The 18,281-nt window shown below is 39.0% G+C and overlaps 1 protein-coding gene across 1 annotated transcript in view; it reads right to left on the bottom strand.

Moving 5' to 3' along the window:
* The window catches only part of GLP1R (glucagon like peptide 1 receptor), an 82,214-nt gene that overhangs the window by 14,560 nt on the left and 49,373 nt on the right, over positions 1–18,281 (bottom strand). Inside the window, exons 5-8 of the mRNA XM_015857807.2 lie at positions 16,693–16,799; positions 12,396–12,549; positions 10,704–10,863; positions 3,396–3,456 (exon numbers count right to left, since the gene is read on the bottom strand). Of these exons, the coding sequence (XP_015713293.1) occupies positions 3,396–3,456; positions 10,704–10,863; positions 12,396–12,549; positions 16,693–16,799 (482 nt within the window). The remainder of the gene's footprint in view (positions 1–3,395; positions 3,457–10,703; positions 10,864–12,395; positions 12,550–16,692; positions 16,800–18,281) is intronic.

Consider the following 18,281-nt stretch of genomic DNA (forward strand, 5'->3'; position numbering starts at 1 on the left):
CTTGGAGATTGCTCCCTGGTGGAGATTGCCTCAGTATTTCCCAGTGAAGGAATCCATATTGGTGAGTCTTTCCTTATAAATGACCTTTTGAATATCTGTTCCCATCTTTGGATCATTCCACCTTACAGCAAATAAGGCAGATAACTCCAGTTCCATCACTGTACAGGTTTCAGGCCCAAAGAAAATCATCAGTTATATGCATGCAAAATCAATGACTGGCCAACTGAGCCCTCTGCCCACAAAGTAATATGCTGCAGGTGACGTAATATTTTATTCTTCCTATAAGACTCATTTTCTTTTTTAAAATTCTTGTGCCCTCAAGCAATGGAAGAGAATGATCACAAGAAATGTAATGCCTGAAAGCCATAGCTTGTGGATCACCAGTTTGAAGTGATTGTCACAATGGGGCTTTGTACATCTAGTTCTTTTGTCTGCTGTCTCCAGCCAGCCCCAGTAGGTCATGTGTGTGCACAATGGCTCAGGTGGCCTAGAAGTGCTCACATCCACTTCAATGGCTGCAACAGCTTACTTACTATTTACATGAAACAACTTTGTTAGCCTCTTGTCACATTGTTCAGTACTATTCAACAGTAAAGCCAGCAGGTTTCTGAGCCACAGAAGCTGTGAAACAAACTATGAAAAAGCACTATAGAAAGTACAGGTTGTTTCACAGAATAAATTCCTCTAGATTTCATCTGCCAAAACTTATACATGCTCAGTTTTCCCTAAGTTTTCTCAACAGAACTACAAAACTAAGGTGCTATTGGCAGAGAATAAGCCACCTAACCCTGTCGTAGGACAGTCAACTTGAGAGAAAATAGAAACTGTGTAGTGCATAGTAGGAGTCCATGCCACAGTGCCTACACACACAAATCTTACAGAGGAATGTGAAGCAGTTTCACTGTGGCAGTTCCATATTCCCTTGGTGGTAATGGAGGCCCAAAAGGCTAGGAGTTTCATTTTTCTTTCAACTTGAGTTTAATGCTTACAACCAGATCCACTATCCAATTGCATTAAATTGTATTTTTTGATACTAGAGAAAGAAGGTTTATGTACTGTGTGCTGTCAGTGTACCTGAGCTGGAATCTGAGTAACAGAACTTCTTAATTGCTATGGGTGACTGGAATTTGGCTCCATGTGTTTTTAAAACTAATTTTATTTGAACCCCTCAAGGCAGGTAGGATAACAGGCATGGCTGGGAGTGGAGTTCTAATTTTCTGACTAGCTACAATGGAAGCAGAGGCAATTTCAAAATTTCCTGATAATGACAGAGACTAAGAAATGGTTTAATATTAGCTCTGCTACATTTCTGTGTGTATTAATTTGCTTCCTGTAGCACAGAGCAGTTTCAGCTACTTTTAAATTTATACAAATATGTGCAATAAAAACACCATTAGAGTCCAATTAAAGTGTCACAGCTATTAAAGTGTCCAGAAAATGAAATTGATAGATACATTCTTTTTTCTCCATTTGTGCTTTCTGGGACTTCCACACTGACAAATACACTAGCAGCTATTCTGATTGGGATCTACCCCTGCAGTTTGTTCAGGACCACTCAAAAGATGCTTGGCAGATAATAGCGTCAGAACTGTAAATGGGGAATTATCTGGTGAAACAGATGCTACTGGGAAGTTTCTGCCTTTGCTTAACAATCCAGAAGTCTTTTTCTATGAACGGAAACACTGATTTTTTACCTTAAAAAACATACAGATTAATGAAATATTGAAATTATTTGAATTGAATTAATTGAAGAATACTGAAGGATGCCTGTTTTCATCCCATAGCTAAATGAAGGTAGAAACAAAAACCACGGAATCATCACAGAATGGCTTGGGTTGGAAGGGACCTAATAGGCCACCCGGTTCCAACCACCCTGCTCTATCAGCTCTTTAGGTACAATGTAATGATCAAGAAGCTCACCTTGTCTTTATTTCTATTTGTAATCTATACAAAGTGTTTTTAAATAGCTCACTTTTTAAAACAGCAACTGATTCATAAAGGAGTTCACACATGTACCTGTAAGGTTCCAATCCTTTATTCAAACAGAAGGATTGCCTGGAACTTCCTACCCTGGCAATATCTACTTCGAATTATTCCTCATAACCAGGGAAGTAGTTGAATTACAAATGAAATTTGCAGCCTGCTGCACATCCGTGGTGACAGTGCTGCAGCAAACAGCATGAAAGATATCCCTGTCTGCTCCAACAAACTTCTGCCCAAGGCACAGAAATCATGCCTTTCAGAGAGGCTGCTGCATGTGGTTATTTACTGTTGTATTTTACAAATATTTATACAAGATTTAGAAAATTCAATAAGGTGCAAAATTGTCCCCTTTAAGGTCTGCTGAAGGCAGCGAATGACAGTTTTCCATAATAGAAAGTATAAATCAGATCTGAACATTGCATTATGTAGGAGGCTCAGTGTGAGTACTTTGAATACATTTTCTGCATCAGTGGCAAGATATGGCCATGCAGTTTTGCCTGTTCAGATGCTACATGCTCTCTACACCTATTTTGATCATTTCACTAAAACTAGCAATACATCAGTATGGCCATGATCTTGTTATGGTACATTACCAAGTCAACCTTGGAAAGGAAAGTCAGAATAATCCTAGTATTGCTTAAGCCAGAAGAGGCAACTTGATAGAGCTGTTTCAGTATTATGAAAGACACTAAAAAAACCCTAATCTTAATACTCATGAATACCAGAAAACAGTCTGGGAGTGGTTCTTACTACATGGAATTTTCACAAAAACACATCAACAACAAACAAAACTGCTAAACAACAATTCTATCTGGTACACTATGGGAAAAGCAGACAAATTGTATTTTGTGTTTTTCAACAGTTTTATTAGTGGCACACTTGACTTCAGGAAGACTAACACAATCAGACAGAGAATGCATTTTCATTTTATGAAGACCTAAATAATGGAAGCTTAAACAAGAACAGGCAATCACGTCTCTGCTGCAAGGCATAAGCTAACCACTACAAATTGCAGGCAGAATTCTGTGGGACGTTTTTGCCTTCATCTGAGGCATAACTGTAAAGGCTACTGCCAAAGGCACAATGTCAAGATTGGGTAATCATACCCAATGTCGGTTGGGTATGATTACTTCTATTGTTGATACCGTAACTACAGAAAAACAAAACATACCTTTCCTTGACCTGCAAAAGGATAGATTCATTCAGACATGCAGAAAATTGGGATCAGAAAGAAACATACAGTCCATCCTGAAATGTCATGCAAGACCTTCAGACAAAACAGAAGCAATTTTATGAGGTTTCAGCACATTGCCAAAGCAAACTATGCTATACTACAAACAGAAAGCAAACAATGGCCTGCCAGTGCACACACAGCACAAATGAGATAGCTAGAAAATCAGAACTAAACCAACCCCTCATCTTCATAAAGGTACTTGACAGTTCCCCAGAGGATAACAAACAGCATTGGCACACCTGGGAAGAGAGGAGACAAGGTTGACACTGACATTAAAGGACAGGGAAAAGCAGAGAGGACATAACCCCCCACACAATGATATACAACATAATTTACTGCCAGCAGGGTTATGTCTCCTGACCGGTGCAGCTGGCTGCCGATAGCAGGAAGAGGAATCTAACCTGCAAGTAATTAACATGTATAACTGCTTTTGCCTAGGCCCCTATTTAGTTCCCAGCAGGCACAAACAATGAACAACAGACCATCACCCCCATATTTGGCATATACCAACTTTTCCAAGGAAATTTTCACAGAGAGGGCAAGGGAACTAAATTTTTGGAATCTCTGCTGTATTCAGTTTAGAGAGGAAGAATGCAGAGCTCTTTGACGCAAACCTTCTGCATCCATACTTCTTTTTGCAGGTCTGTTGTGTTGCATTAAGGTAGCATGAAGCTCAGGCTGTCTATTGGCATCGGGGCTGGAGTACACTCAGTTCTATGTACCATGATGATAGTGAAAGAAGGGGCACATTCTGTGCAAGTGAGCTCAGGTCTCCTCAGAAAAGACCCAAGTTTGGGTTCTGGTACTTGAGGAGTAGCCACAAAGCAGGTGCATCTCTTCTTGAGAAGAAGTTTGGTCCTATGCTTACCTGACAGTGTATGTGTTACAGGTGTTCATGGTTTATCTGGGGTACAAGGGGAAGACACAAAAGCCAAATGAGCTGGCAGTTATAATTTGCTTTACAGTGGCAAAGGCTCTCAAAAAATTTTTAAAGTGCATTTACATTCTTAAAAACGAGAATAGTAATAGATCAAGTTAGAACTTTGTGTACAGCACTATGCAGTGCATAATGCTAAAGTGCAGTTTCTGACCACTGAAGCCACAGGGAAATTGGTGATCTCTGGCAGACTGAAAATCTTCAAGCAGTATCTGTACTGAGCATGCAATATCAGTGAAAACCTACTCTTCGATTGCACTGTATTCCTTCTCTACAACCATAGCAGCTAAATTCTGCAGAAATACTGCAAATGATAAATTATTCTCCATCAGTAAACAAAGGGAAATAAAAACAGAAAAAATAAAGAACAGCAAGAAAAAAATCACTGAATACCAATAGTTAAATAATAACAAATATATAAATTGAGTAGACATAGTTGGCAGGTGATTGAATCACATTCCACAGATGTACCACCTTACACTGAGAATACATTTTTTGGAGCAAAGTTACTGAGAAAGCAGTCCTACTTTGATACTGGCATAGGAGATTTAGACCAGACTCGCTGCAAATCACTTCCAAGCAAATGAGCCTTTGATTCATAGCAACTAATTATAGTTTGAATTACTCCTTTCTTGACTTTGCTGAGAATTAAGACACTTTAATATGAAATTCACAGATTAAGGCACAAACAATATGAGCACAAAGGCTGGATGTCAGTGGAGGGAACAGATGCACTGACTGATAGTGGTAATCATTTGTGGACACCTCCATCTTCTGGATACACAAGAAATCTCTCCAAATAAATTGCATTACTTGACATTTGAATTAAGTGAGAAACTGTATATTAAATGGGCCTGGCTGGAGAAGGGCTCATATTACTGAACTGCATCAGTATCCTGCTATGTAAATGCACAAGTTAATAGGCAGAAAAATAGTACAGCATCCTCCATCCTTGTCGCCTGTGCCACAGGTCTATGGCGCCTTTGTGTTGCAACACCATCAGTCACATATGGTCCTTTCTAGCAATATATATTTTAATATGAGTCACCAATACTTAGCAGTGTCATACATATTCATGAGCTTTGAATATCAATGCAAATTCTACATGGATACCATCTGTCATCTACCAAATTCACAAAAACCTGTCCTAAGAAATAGGTGTCTCTGAAAACCACCTGGAGAACAATTTTGGCAAATGGGACTACATCCAGTTTTCCAAGGTCCTAATCAAGATCTATACAGGAGAGTGCCCCAACAACCTTCTCTAATCCGCCTCAAATCTATAGAATGTATTGAAACAGCAAAAAAGCAAGTTTGCAGCATCTCTACAATAACTGTAGCTTGCAAGGATCACTAAGGTTCTCCATAGATTACTCTGTAATCTTGACACCTAATTAACCTCAGTTAACAGGCAGAAAAGTAAATGTCATTCTAGCTACTTTGCTCAGGGGAAATTTGCCAGGCTTGAGCAGGCATTAGGAGCAAATTCTATAAAGCTCTTTGAATAAAATCTACAGATAAATATTATTTATGAACAGAATCAACACAGTATTCTCACCCTGGGCTCACAACACACAGCACTTTCAGTACATTTGAATTTCAGTCTTGTGCATGTTTCTCATGCAGCTTTTCAAAGAATACCAGATATCTGAGAAGAAACTTCCCTCACCTGTACGGTGTGCTTGTTCTCATAAAAAAAACCCTAACATCGTTGGGCAATTTCCTCAGGTTAACTGAGAAAAAGAAAGGTATCTGAATTCAGGAAACTGTAGCATCTGCTTCTGTCTTTACTGAATCACATCTGAAGATGCCAAAGACTATGAAAGTATTTTCCTAACAGACTCAGCCACATTAATGCTAACAGAATAACTAACCGAAAGTCTTTGAACACCACATTGTGATTATGAAACCTGTCACAAGTACTATATAATAAGCATGCTGAGAACTCAGCTAAAAAAATTCAACTTAGATGATAGAGGACGAGGCTTCTGAATAATAGTCTACAAAAATTATATATATTATAGATGATGAGAAAGTAATGGATCTGCCAAATCAATGTCTTATACACCCCACTGCATAAATAAGCATCTGGATGTACTTATTTTCCTGCTAGCTTACAGTACTCTGCACCTGCTCAGGTATCTGCACAGCTTACAGAAAGAAGAAAAAGAAAAAAAGGTAGAAAACCAGTCAGACATTATCCATGCCAAAACCCAACAGTTTTAGACAGAATGATAATAGAATGGAGTGGGTAAGAGAAGAAAGTTGTGAGGAGCTCTGCTTGAGGATTCACCATTTGGTCAATGTTTTTCCAGTGCTCCTCAGTCCCAAATGAGCACAGAGGAGAATCACTAGTGGAGCTGCTAATGAAAGCTTCTATGTCCTGTGTGTAACTGCATGTAGAAAACAGTCTCTCCCTTTAATGGGTCGGTTATGTTTGGAACAGAATGGACAAGCTCAGGCAGTTTTGAACTCCACAAAGTAGTGGTTGCCACAAAAGATATCACCAAGTATGTTCCACGTGTTTTTCCTTCTTTCCATACCTTGATGTGCAAGTAAGTTTTCATTCCAGCAGGCTATTGTGAGGTTTGCATCGTACCACGTTTTCTGTCATTTCAGAAGAGAAAGATTTGTGAGGACCAAAAGACTCTCCTCATCCTCACATAATGATTAGAGATTCTTCTTCATGGAAATCTGCCTCTGTGGGACCATTGCCACATTGCTGGGACCCATATAAAAGGACATGTTCTGCATATAGCATTTTAGGAAGAATGAATTTATTTATAAACTAGTGTTTCAGATTAGAGGTTTCCATGTGGCGAGAAGTCTGGCCTCCGAGATAACCAGGCACACAAAGCAGAAGAACATGGCTGCTGTCAAAAGAATACAGTTTCTCATCTTTCTCTAAAGAAACCAACCTGGACAGTCCGACTTCATCAACTACAAAAAATATGTGATGAGGAAATAAAACTAGTGATAAATAAATACAACCAGATGAAGAAAGGGTACCAGTACGGAAGATGTGAAAAGACTGGGAACAAAGAGAAATAAGAGAAAGTCCTGAGTGATTTATTCATTTGTTTCTTATCAAGCTCAGTCCGGACACAAAATCAATTTTCATATCCTTGTCTGAAAGAGTTTTCATTGAAAACAGATAAGAAATGGTTAGTGTAATGAGTGCATCCTCTTGCTACACCAAGCTCATACTGGGTGTGAGAAGGAAGATATCTTAATGGCTCCATTCCAGTCAGATCATCCTTGCAATTAGGATGCAGATTTTGACACCCTAGCCAGGCTTCTTGCCTTTAACAACCTCATTCCTTCAGTGTATTGCTCCTTAGAGCAAGTTTGGATTACCAAGGGTTGGAAGGAGTGGAGTTATTTTTTATAGCAGTTTCCCTGCTGCATGCGCAGCTGGGTGTAAAATTGCCACAGAAGCTCAGAGAATGTTTAGCTTTTCTATTAACATTTTCTTCTGAGTTTTTAGCACTGAAAATTGCCTCTTCCTGTCTTTCCTCCTGCCTGACTGTCACGCACATGTCGCTGTGGGATGTTGCCATTGTTTTCCCATCCATCCCTCCTCCTCAGCTCTGAATGCAAGGAGATCCTGTTTCCAATTGCTGCTGAAAGATGCACACAGCAGTGTTACAGCAGAACTCCTCTCCAGAGACTATTTGGTACCACTCTAACACATCTGCTTGAAGTCAGGATAAGGCTCAGTGACTCTCCCCTTGGGCTCAGACATGACAAAGAAATGTGCTGGTGTCATTAAGACCAGCCTGCACATCCCTTTCCTTATTTTGAAGTGAGATGAAATGTTCATGTTAGATGTAAAATGAGAGTAAATTTTTCAGTCATGTAGCTACACAAATTACAAATACACTGTTAACAACAAAGTATAGCACTATTCAATACAACAACTGAAACTCTTGGAGAGAAATACGTGCTGGGACATTTCTACCTACTGGTAACCTGGTCCTTAAATTATGGTTTTGTTTGGGCTCACGGAGTGATGATTTGTTCTAGCTTCTTGTTTGTTCTGAGACTGACTGTTCACTGAAAGAAGTACAACAAGGAAAATACCATGCCCAAGTGTAAGTGCAAACACTCAAGTGGAAAAAAAACCTTGAAGAGAATACAATTCTATTCATGCATTAGACAGGAGTATGAGCACATCCATTCCCAATCACTTTGAAGAATTACAGAAGCAGAAACAGTACCATATGGTCTGTAAGTGATCAAAAAGTTCAGTTCTCATTAGAAAAAAGAATGACATGATATGAGTAACACCCACTAAGTTTACAGACAATACACCCACAAAACCTCAACATATAAATATTCATCAAAAGATGAGTAATGACAAATTAAAAAATTATCCTGTAAGACACTTCATTAACAGGATAAAGGGTCAGGGGATCAAATCAGCCCTGACACAATCAGGTTTTTTTTTTGATCCATCTTTATTTTTTTACTGTTGATCAACTAATTCAAAGAGTGAGATGTGCTCAGCTCAAACAGCAACCTCACTTTCTGGCTCTTTGAAGCACAGCCTGGGGCATTATGCTGAGGCTATTATATAGCTCAAAATAAAACTGAGCATTCATAGCAGAAAGGGATCTGGTGAGGAACCTGAGCACCCAAAAACTGGAAACACCAGTGAAGAAGCAAGACTGTGAATTTTTACCTGTTCCCAGAAGCTGTTCAAGACCAAGATGTTATCTGCTATAACTGATCTGGGAGCACTGAGGGCTTCGTTGGACTGCAGTAGCAGATGCATGCATCTGAAGACAGAGAATTATTGGCAAGGTTTGCATATGCAGCCATGGCTGGAATAGCAAGAAACTAGGAAGACAAGTATTGAATGGCACTGGCAAAGCTTTTCTAGGAAGTTTGGATGAAGCTCATATATTTAGTGCCAAGTTCTGGCACTGCCACTCATTTCCACAAACTCATCCAGAAATTCAAAATACAGTAGCAAATTTCCCATTGAATAGGAAAAAAACAAAAATAAAAGTGTTTTATGTTTGTGGGCTCTGCTTTTGCAGATATAATTTTGCATTTTTTTCCCCTCTCATTTTTTTTTCCATTTCCTCTCATGACTACTGTGATTCAAAGATGATTCCCTCCGCCACCTTCCTTGATAATAAAAAATAAAATAATCAAAAGGTAAAATGATTTAATTAAAGTGGCCTACAAAAACTCTGGAGATGAACTCTTTAGGATGGAGCATAGGATAAGGGACAATGGCTTTGAATAAAATGAGGAGATGTTTAGATTAGATGTTAGGAGGAAATTAGTTTTCTACTCAAAGAAGCTGTGGGTGTACCATCCCTGGAAGCACTCAAGGCCAGGCTGGATGGGGCCTTGGGCAGCCTGAGCTGGTGGGCAGCAGCTGGTGGGTGGCAGCCCTTCCCATGGCAGGGGTTTGTAACTGTGTGGGCTTTAAGGTCCCTTCCAACCTAAGCCATTCTGTGATTCTATGATTCATTCTATGATTCTATGGTTACATAAAATGTCTTTGCTGCATGGTCTACATAAAAGAATAACAAAAGACAAAGACCTTCTTAACTATAACTCTTACCATGAAATTGCTATTCCTTGCATTTATTTATACCAGAAAGTCTTTACTTCCCATATATTACTGTTCAGTAAAATTGGTCGAGCAATGCACACTGAGTCATTTATACACATTTTATCTGTGAATTAATTTACTAGAATATTCACAGTTGGCAAATCCATAGAAAGAGAAAGACAGTCAAAGCAATTTATATGTTAGAACTAGTATCTGTGAAAGCATTTGCAGTATTTACTTGGATTTACTTTCAGCTTTCCAATAGTCACTCAAGTTCCACAAGGAAGGGCAGTAGGAAAAGAGGAATGAAGAGAAAGCAATAAAGACACAAAAGAGATACTTCAAAAATTAAGATCAGTCTTGAATAGTAATAGAATTCATGCTAAATGAAGAGTGAAAGAATCAAAGCTTTAGAATTTTTATAGAAGACAATTCTGCCTAAAGCAACCGATTTTAACTCATCACAGTACTTAATCTGAAGCGCACACACGACCCTGGCACATGCACCTGGACCAGTCTTTCACCTGACATTTGTCACTTGGCCTGCTCTGCCCACAAAACCAATCTGAATGCTCCCTGCTAACAGCCCCTTATTTGTCATCCCCGTTGCATCCCTCCACTCACAGACAGCAGACTTCTATCTTTACTCCTGTGATGTGAGATACACCATTATTTTGCACCAAAAGTAGATTAAGTCATTGAATGTAATGAGAAACTGTCAGGGAATGGTAGTTCAGAACACCCTTTGTTCACCTGAAATCAGCCACACATCTTTTGTGTTAATAGGCTGATGTCTTGGAGAGTTTCTGCAGTGCTGTACAGTCCCTGCATTATGAACCTACAACCACTACGCTGCAAGCCTGCAGGAGCTATGCTGGCCCAGCCCAAACAAGATCAGGGATCAGGTATAGAAAGAGAACACACTGCAGGACTTGAACTGGGCAACCATAGGTGGACATAAGGAAAGATCAACTTACCCCAGCCAATGCAGAGATACAGCCGAAAAATCCTCTGCTCAGAAAAGACAGACAGTACCAGCAGCGTGTACAGGTACATGCCTTCCACCAGCAACCAGTAGTAGTTTGCAGCCACACAGTACTGCATCATCACAAACACCAAACGGCAGCTAAGGGATTCCTGTGATGGAAGAAAGCACAGCCCAAATGAATATAACTGTGGCGACAGGAAAAAAAAAAAAAAGAAAAAAGGAGACTAACCCAAAAGACTCTTTTTCTCTACCCTACTTGTACTTTCTCCTCAAAATGACACCTCACACTTGAGTACTGAAAGGACAGAGACCAGCACTATGTGCTATACAAAGCAGGTACACAACATTCCTCCTTTCAAAAAAAAAAAAATTATTTGTACTGAATTTTCCTTGTAAGTATTGGACTACTGAAAAGCAGCACAGAAAGATGAAAATGAAAACTAGTGTCCATAACACGTGTAAAATCACTTCCCCAAATATTCTATTCAGCAGCTGAGAATTCCACTATTAAAGAGCAAAGATTTTTGATAGAAGCACAATATCATCCAGTGCATTACATTTAGAAAGCAAAAAATCTCTCAGCTGACAAATTACAGATTACACAGATGTGGGCAGCAGAAAGTTAGATAAGCATGAAACCTGATTATCTAATTAATGTATCCATTAGGTCTGATGAAACCACTATTGGAAAAGCCATATCTGAAAACACAAAACCTACTTTCTCTTTCTCTTTCTTTTTCTTTATTTCTTTCTTTTTTCTTCTTCTTTTTTTAAAGAGAGGAACGACAGGCAATTTGCTGTGAACATTCCCAAACCCTTCACTCAATGTAAGCACTACGATCTTGTTTTCTGCCAACCAACACATTCTCAACACAAAGAAATGAACCATCTTATGAGATTTACTTGTGGTATTAACAATTAAGCCCTAGGCAGAGTTTCACAAAAAGATGGGTACTAATAATGTATTATGTCTCTTTATGACCCCAATCCTGTATTTCAGTAGCAAATGCTGGAACCATGTTCTAGAATCACAGGAGCGATATAAATAATGCAAATCCATTTCTGTAAAGATTCAATTACATTTTGTTTCCCAAATATGAAGAGGAAAGGCATGCTTTCATCATATTCACAAGAGCTGTGTATCCTGCTTAATTGATTAGAAGTATTTAATTAGCCTGTTCCTCCAAAGCTTTTCTAAATGCTTTTAAATTTGCATTTCAATTTGATGCTTCAATTTTTCTATCATTAAATGATTATAAAGATTTCCAAGAATGATCAACTAATTTGATCATTTTACTGGAGGGACAATCCTAACATAAGAGGCGTTGGCTGAGGAAAATGAATTCCCTCTTGCTACTACTAGAGGAACTGAATCTGCAGCTCAGGAAGAGGAAAGAGTCATTTGTACACATGCAAAAAATCCACTTGACCATACTTGTTCCATTTAGAAGGGCAAACCTACCAGAGGATGATAAAATATACCATGACATCAACTGTTTGCAACAAGTTCTGAAAAGCACAACCACATACATTGTGCTGCAAGGTTCAGAGAAATTACAGACCGAAAAAAGCATCATTTTGGACAAGCCTAGGTGCACAAACTGAAATTACCAGCTGTGATGCAGACACACCACTATGATGACTCCAATATCCTCATAATAACCACAGTGTCTGCCCCTACCTGGAAGGAGAGAAGTCCTTCCCACTGGTGCTCTTGTGTGGCTGTGTTGTACATCCACTTCACCACTGAGTCTTTAATGAAGACAGATATAGCACGGAGGATAAAAGAGGTGAAGAGGTTCAGGTGAATATAATTCCTTGTGCAATGAAGATGTCTGTAAAAAAGGAAGAATCAGTCATGATCCACTAATGGTGTAAAAGCTGCAGTATCACAGATAGGACTGAGGTCGGGCATAACGAGCTCTGTTGAAAATCATGAGGGATCAGAGGAAATCCTGTAACTTAAGAATGGCTGGGGGCATTTCAAATCGTCTTTGGGAAGAAATCACTGTCATGGAGGAAAAGATATTAAAAAGTGCAGCTTTAAGGGAGAATGTCTGAAGGAAGGGAAAAGACGGGTACACAAGAAAAATCTGTTAAAAATGTTCTAAAAATGTGAAAATAAATTCATTTTCAGAAGAAATATCTGAAAGGACTAAAACTATTCTAATTCCACATAATGCTGTACTTAACCCCTTTGAACCCCAGTGATCCCAGTGTCACTGAACAGGTTTACTTTGGCTCAGGTACTGCTGTACATTACAGTTTCTGGGCTGTGTTCAAGCATCCCTTTCCCAGTGAAAAAAAAATAAATAAATCCACCTGTAAATTATCAATTTGACAAGAGAAAAAGCTGTATTCAAATTGCCTCCAAGGGGAATTGTAAATATCTCCTGCATAACAAAAGGGAACAAGATTTCCTCCTCTTCACTCAGAACTGAAAACAAACCAAAAAAAGGAAAAGATAAAATCCTCTTGAATTTCGGCAGTCACAGCTGTAAAGACAACAAAATTGCTACTTATCAAAAAGAGCATGTTAAAGGATAGCAAAGGAAACTGCAGTCATGTAAATGGCAACCAACTGCAGAGTGCTGCTAGTGCTTTACCAGCCTCACCCACAGACTTTTTTCTTCCAGAATTGCAGAGGTACATATTCTGTTTCAAAGGAAGCAACACTAGCTATAAGTCTCTCTTTGATGCTTAAAAAATATATATATATATATATAAAAAATCAGGCTTGGTCTTGAATACTATCAGTTTTAAAATTAAGAAAAAGAATATTTTAATTTAAAAATATATAATTCAATTAGAATTGCTTGTATCACATTTAGGTCACCGCCTATTGCAAAACTTACACATGATTAATGTTTATTCTTGTTTAATTCAAAATTTATTTGTTGCTACACTTCAGAATTGCCATATATTTAAATCCAATTGACAAATGCATGTAAACTAACCAACTGAAGATAATAGGTTGAAGTAGTTACTATTTCTGCTGTAGTCAATGCAAGCTATTCAAATTGCCCAATTCACGAAGTTATGGGCCTGGTTCAGCTTCCATCACTGAAATTACAGATTTTACTTCAATTTCAGAAGATGGAAAATTGGACACTAGAGATACATTACTCTCTAGAATCATTACAAAAAGCAAATATAAGAATTGCTCTGTTGTATAAGAACTTACTAACTCCTCCCTATTACAGAAGTGGTGAATATCAGCATTTTGATGCCACTGAATTCAATTTCTATCCTCATCTAATGAGACTGTACAACCAATAGGAATGAGCCACATTCCAATCAGTATCCAGAATCCACTAACTGGGGTCAAACAGGGGGAGCACCCTATGTTTTTATGAGGAAGAAGTTGTCTTCAGACAGTCAATTTAGATGGGAAAACAAAAAAATAGTTTGATGGCATAGTAAGGCTCACAAACTCCTTAATACCTCTGAAACTTTATTTGCAAAGCCAGAAACAGACACCTGAGCACGCTGCTCTAGTCACTGCTTCTCCACTTAAGGAAAATTGCTAAAAAATCTCTCCACAAAAAGCAGTGCATCAGAATTTCCTTTCTCCTACCAGTCATCTACAGCAAGCATGCTCCTTATAACCTGTCAAAACCATGTACACTCTTCCTTCAATAAGAACATGGTTGCATTCTGTGACTTTTATACCTGGGCTGCTAAGATTACTCAAAAAGTGTCACTGATGGGTAAAACAGGAAGGAATCTGTATGGGAAATTGGTAATCACAGCCTGAACCTCTGATTAATCAGCTGATGCAAGTGTTGGGTCAGCTGTGGGAGCACAAGTGAGAGTAATTTAGCTGTACTCCCGGAAGGGGTGGAGATGGACTCCACCTCCTCTAGACCTCATTTAAGGGCTGACCACCACTAAGGCAACATCTCTTGGAGATTGCTCCCTGGTGGAAATTGCCTCAGCATTTCCCAGTGAAGGAACCCTTATTGGTGAGTTTTTCCTTTTAAATAATTTTTTTGAATGTTGGTTAACATCTTTGTATCAATCCACCTTACAGATGCTCTCATCTTGGGAAACGCTTGGAGAATTCAAGACCATCTGGTGTTCTGCTGGGTGAATTCCATATTGCATGGCCACAACATCTACAAATCACAGTTATCATTACATGGGACTCAGTGTATGAGCTTGTCTACATTTCTGCAGTCATTTTAAATCTTCTTTGAGAAAGAGAAGGGATAAGATTATGCTAAAAGGTGCTGCACAGTACTATAAGGCTTGGGTTACTTTAGCTTTGGGGATTAGAAGCTGGAGGTATGACTGATGTTTTTAAATGCAATGAGGTATATAAGTATGTAGGAGGGAGGACAGGTGAGGGACTGCCTTGCTAACAGAGCGCTGCTTTCAGAGCAAACAATCAGTAACTGGCAATGAGAATTATTTACTAGGCAAGAAAATCTCTTAAGGATCAGAGCACAGAACTGTGAGACAGGAAAATACATTCAGAGGCAGTCTCATCAACATGTAATCAGGATGGTGAGATCCAGGTGTATTCAGCATCCAGGAGCAAGACTGCATGACAGAGTGGCTTCCCTCCTACACCAGAGTAGGCTTATGTCTTTGCATTTTCTAAAACCCTGTGCTCAGCGTTTCTATGCCATAAGAAAATCTGAGTGGAATCAGTGAAATACCTATTGCAATTTGGGAGAGACAAAAAAGAGATTGTTTTATTGGAGGCTAAAGGCTTTATTTTTCTTTTAATCAAACCTACACAACGTACCATCAACATGTAGGAACCAATTCAGGGAGACTGGAGTTTCTTAATTTTGAAGTACTTTGTGCAATGTGTTGGTGCATTACTGGATGAAGCCTGTATGCTAATGTGACCAAGTGACAGCAATATATTTCACGAAAACTTTACAAATTTCAATTAATTTATCTTCCACATAGCAAAAGAAATAAGATTTCCTGAAAGCTCTGCAACAAGAGATTGTGGCAAGAGTCCTTCTCTGCATTGAAATACACCCCACATGGGCCATATCTGGAATACTGTGTTCAGTTCTGGGCTCCCTGGTTCAAAAAAGACAGAACTCTCTAAGAAGAAGTCCAGCAGCAGGCCACAGAGATCAGTGAATCATAGAATCATGGAATGGTTTGGGTTGGAAGATGATAAAGGGCCTGAAATCATCACCTAAATGAGGAAAAGCTGAGTGACCTGGGTCTGTTGAGTATGGAGAAGAGAAGGCTGAGAGGGGAATCTCACTGCTGTTTATAAATATCCAAAGTATGGGAGTCAAGTTGACAGTGATGGACTCTTCAGTGGTAAACAGTAGAACAAGGGGCAACAGGCAGAAGCTGGAGCACAGCAAGTTCCACATGAAAACAAAGAACTCCTTTATTATCAAAGAGACAAAGCACTGGAACAGGCAACTCAGAGAAGAGGAATCTCCTTCACTGGAGATAAAGATCAATCTGGATGCCTTCCTGCAAGACCTACTGTAGGGAATCTGCTTTATCTGGGGGAATAGATGATCCCTAGAGGTCCTTTCCAACCCCTACAATTCTGTGTTTTTGTAATTCTGTAACTAGGAAATTGACTGAATGTGACTAGGAAAAGACTGAGTTTATACTCTCTGCAACTCTATGTGAGGTGGAATGAAAAATCTTCTGCCAACTCTTCTTGCATCCCAGACCCCCCCCCCCCATCACCAAGGCAAAAACATGAGAGAATGTTGGAATCTCTCTTTTTTAGTGGGAACTTCATTGAAATAAAAAATATAAAAACAAAATATTTCAACTAATAAAAAGTGTATTCGTACATGCCATTAATATAATAGAAGCTTAGGAATTTTCCTTGCATTTTTAGAAGAAATGAATGTGACAAAGAACACAAAGGTAACTTGAGAAATAAGGTGACAGAAGAAGGGTAAAATCAAATATTTATGTCAGTCTGATACAATCATACAGAAAAACATTTCTACGTTCTCCAGAGCTTCACAAGTTACCTGAATCCAAGAAGAATGGCAGTTGCAATTACGAGGGCAGAGAATGAAAGAGCATATCCAATGGTGTATATGATGGACAAATTCAGGAGCTGTTCTTCTGGTGCATCCTAAGGGCATATAAAGGAGAAAAGGAAACAAAAGAAAAAGAGAGGAAGGGATAAAAAGACCTTATGGGCTTCAGTTCCTTTTCTGAGTTGCTTTTAACTTCTCTTAATGTTACACAGAAGTAATTCTCCTATTTTTAAGCTTAAATGCATTCACTGAATTAATCTTCCACTTTCTTATGTTTTAAAGAAATAATTTAATCTTAATTCCCCAGCTGCTCCCAGGTGTTCAGTCAAAGAGTTGGACTTCACAGCCAGGCTAGAAAATAGATAATGCAGCATTATTTGATAATTGAGTTGAAGAGGCATAAATTGCCACACAGGCAGGTATTAAACAGATGGCAGAAAGAAAAGACACAACTTAATTCTGCAGTAAAAATTGTAAAGCTTTTATTTCCAGACTTGCGCTCTTAGAGCCTATCACCTTAATGCTATAATAAGGGTGTTCCTTTGGTAATGTCTATGTTTAGAAATAAAACAAGCCAGGTCCCATTTGCTGGCTCTGAGGTAAGGCAAGCCTTGCATTCATGTAATTAAACTCCTTCCTGTCTCTGAATAGTCCCTCTTCTGCCTCAGCTACACTGCCTCCTGGGAACAGGCTGCAGACCACCTCATACCATGAACTATGAGTTACAGGACTGCCTGGAAGGGAATAAGGGATGTTCACACCCTCTTGATAGCCTCTCTCTCTCTTCAGATTTCCTGTTGAAGATGTATCCATTTAGACTCTTGCTTGAAAGTGCAGGCCAAAATCTTTAGGGAGATAACTGTATGAAAAGCTACATGTGGGTCTGAAATACAGTACAGGCTCTGTTGCTTGGGCTCCAAGGCACATTCATGTTATTTTACTTCCCCAATTCAAGCTGCTGATTATACAGCAGACTCCTATACCCTGGGATGTACAAAGGAATATACTCCTTGTACTTCAGAAATAAGGACAGCTGTTTGGATGTATTCTGTGAAGCCAGGAAGATTTAATGTGAGCATACAGGCTGTTCCTCAAGGAATTTGCTAGCTTAAAGGTTTTAAAAGGAGAGCTACTTTATGAAAACAAAATAAGATCTCTTCAGGATCAAATGATAGGTAAACTACTGACACCTAACAACTTAAAGACCTACACAGATCAAACCCACAGCTCATACCTAAAGAAAACAATGTCATTTTATAAGGAATCGCTTGCAAACTTTTGGGGCTGTGTTTAACAGCAGTTGTGACACAGTATACATAAAAACAGCCTCCTGTTTTCATGCACAATTTGCATAGATTGCACAGTGTAAGTTTACTGGGGGCTCTGTACACATTAGCTGGAAAAGCAAACATGTCCATTGAGATTCTGGGGTCTTATACTATGCATGAAGGTTTTCAAAATCCAAACTAGCTCATGGAAACCTGGAGGTAGGTGCCAAATGACCACATGTTGCCATTAGCTATCTCTCTTCTTGGCATGTTCCAGTACAAGTCTGGAAGAAACCACAAAGGCAAACA

This window comes from Coturnix japonica, chromosome 3 (assembly GCF_001577835.2).
Source record: "Coturnix japonica isolate 7356 chromosome 3, Coturnix japonica 2.1, whole genome shotgun sequence".
NCBI classification, from domain to species: Eukaryota; Metazoa; Chordata; class Aves; order Galliformes; family Phasianidae; genus Coturnix; species Coturnix japonica.